Source organism: Frankliniella occidentalis, unplaced genomic scaffold (assembly GCF_000697945.3).
Source record: "Frankliniella occidentalis isolate FOCC.00 unplaced genomic scaffold, Focc_3.1 Scaffold129, whole genome shotgun sequence".
Taxonomy (NCBI): domain Eukaryota; kingdom Metazoa; phylum Arthropoda; class Insecta; order Thysanoptera; family Thripidae; genus Frankliniella; species Frankliniella occidentalis.
The window spans coordinates 635,025-636,263 of record NW_026267256.1 but is presented as its reverse complement, the minus strand read 5'-3'; the positions used below and the strand labels follow the sequence as shown (position 1 = coordinate 636,263).

Genomic DNA, 1,239 nt, shown 5'->3' with positions numbered 1-1,239 from the left:
CCGGATATGGCCGCGCCCCAACAGAACGAGGACGGTTCCTACAACTACGACAAACCGTCAAAGACTTTAGAGAGCGGGTCAAAGTCTGAAATGCCGGATATGAAGTATTTGCCGCCGGCAGATAAAAAGGATGCAGAACCGGCCGCCCCAGATATGCCGGCCGATGTGAGGACCCCGGATATTGCCGCGCCCCAGCAAAATGAGGACGGTTCCTACAATTACGACAAACCTTCAAAGTCCTTGGATAGCGAACCCAAGTCTGAAATGCCGGATATGAAATATTTGCCGCCGGCAGATAAAAAGGATGCAGAACCGACGGCTCCAGATATGCCGGCCGATGCGAAGACTCCGGATATGGCCGCGCCCCAACAAAATGAGGACGGGTCCTACAATTATGAAAAACCCTCGAAAACCTTGGAGAGTGAGGCAAAGGCTGACTCACCAGAAATGAAATATTTGCCACCAGCAGAGATGAAGGAGGCTGGAGCAGCATCTCCGGACATGAAGTATCTGCCGCCTTCTTCGGACAAGACAGCAGACGCGAAATCCCCAGGTACTGCCGCGCCTCAGCAAAACGAGGACGGCTCCTACAATTACGACAAACCCTCAAAGACGCTGGAGGGCGAAGCAAAGTCTACGGCCGACGCCGTGCCGGACATGAAGTACTTGCCTCCCACAGAGAAGAAGGAGGCCGGGACGGCGTCTGCGTCCCCGGACATGAAGTACCTGCCGCCCTCGACCGACAAGGAGGGCGCTGGCGACCCAAAGACGGCCCCCGCCCCGCAACAAAATTCGGACGGCTCTTACAACTACGATAAGCCTTCGAAACCGTTTGACGGCAGTTCTAAAGCTCCCGCCGCCGCTGAGGGTGGTGGTGGTGCGGCCCCGGACATGAAGTATCTCCCGCCCGCCTCTGACAAGGGTGGCCCGGGCGGCGGATCCGGCCCCGACGTGAAATACTTGCCTCCATCATCCGACAAGGCCGGCGCCGCCCAGGCTCCCGCCGCGGCCCGGCCCCCGCAGAACGACGACGGCTCGTACAACTACGACAAGCCGGCTAATCCGCTGCCCGCCGCCGCGAATGGGGACGCTGCCCCCGACATGAAGTACTTGCCGCCGGCCGATGGGAAGGGGACGGCAGCCGCCAGCGCCGCGCCCGACGTGAAGTACCTCCCGCCGACGGGGGACAAGGCCGTCAAAGCCGAGGGCGCCGCCCCCGCCGCCCCTGCCGCCCCCGCG

At 61.2% G+C, this 1,239-nt stretch overlaps 1 protein-coding gene across 1 annotated transcript in view; it reads left to right on the top strand.

Moving 5' to 3' along the window:
* The first annotated feature begins 6 nt into the window (after window positions 1–6).
* Window positions 7–1,239, top strand: part of LOC127750066 (nascent polypeptide-associated complex subunit alpha, muscle-specific form-like) — a 3,511-nt gene continuing 2,278 nt past the window's right edge. The window contains exon 1 of the mRNA XM_052270610.1: window positions 7–1,106. Coding sequence (XP_052126570.1) covers window positions 7–1,106 — 1,100 coding nt within the window. The remainder of the gene's footprint in view (window positions 1,107–1,239) is intronic.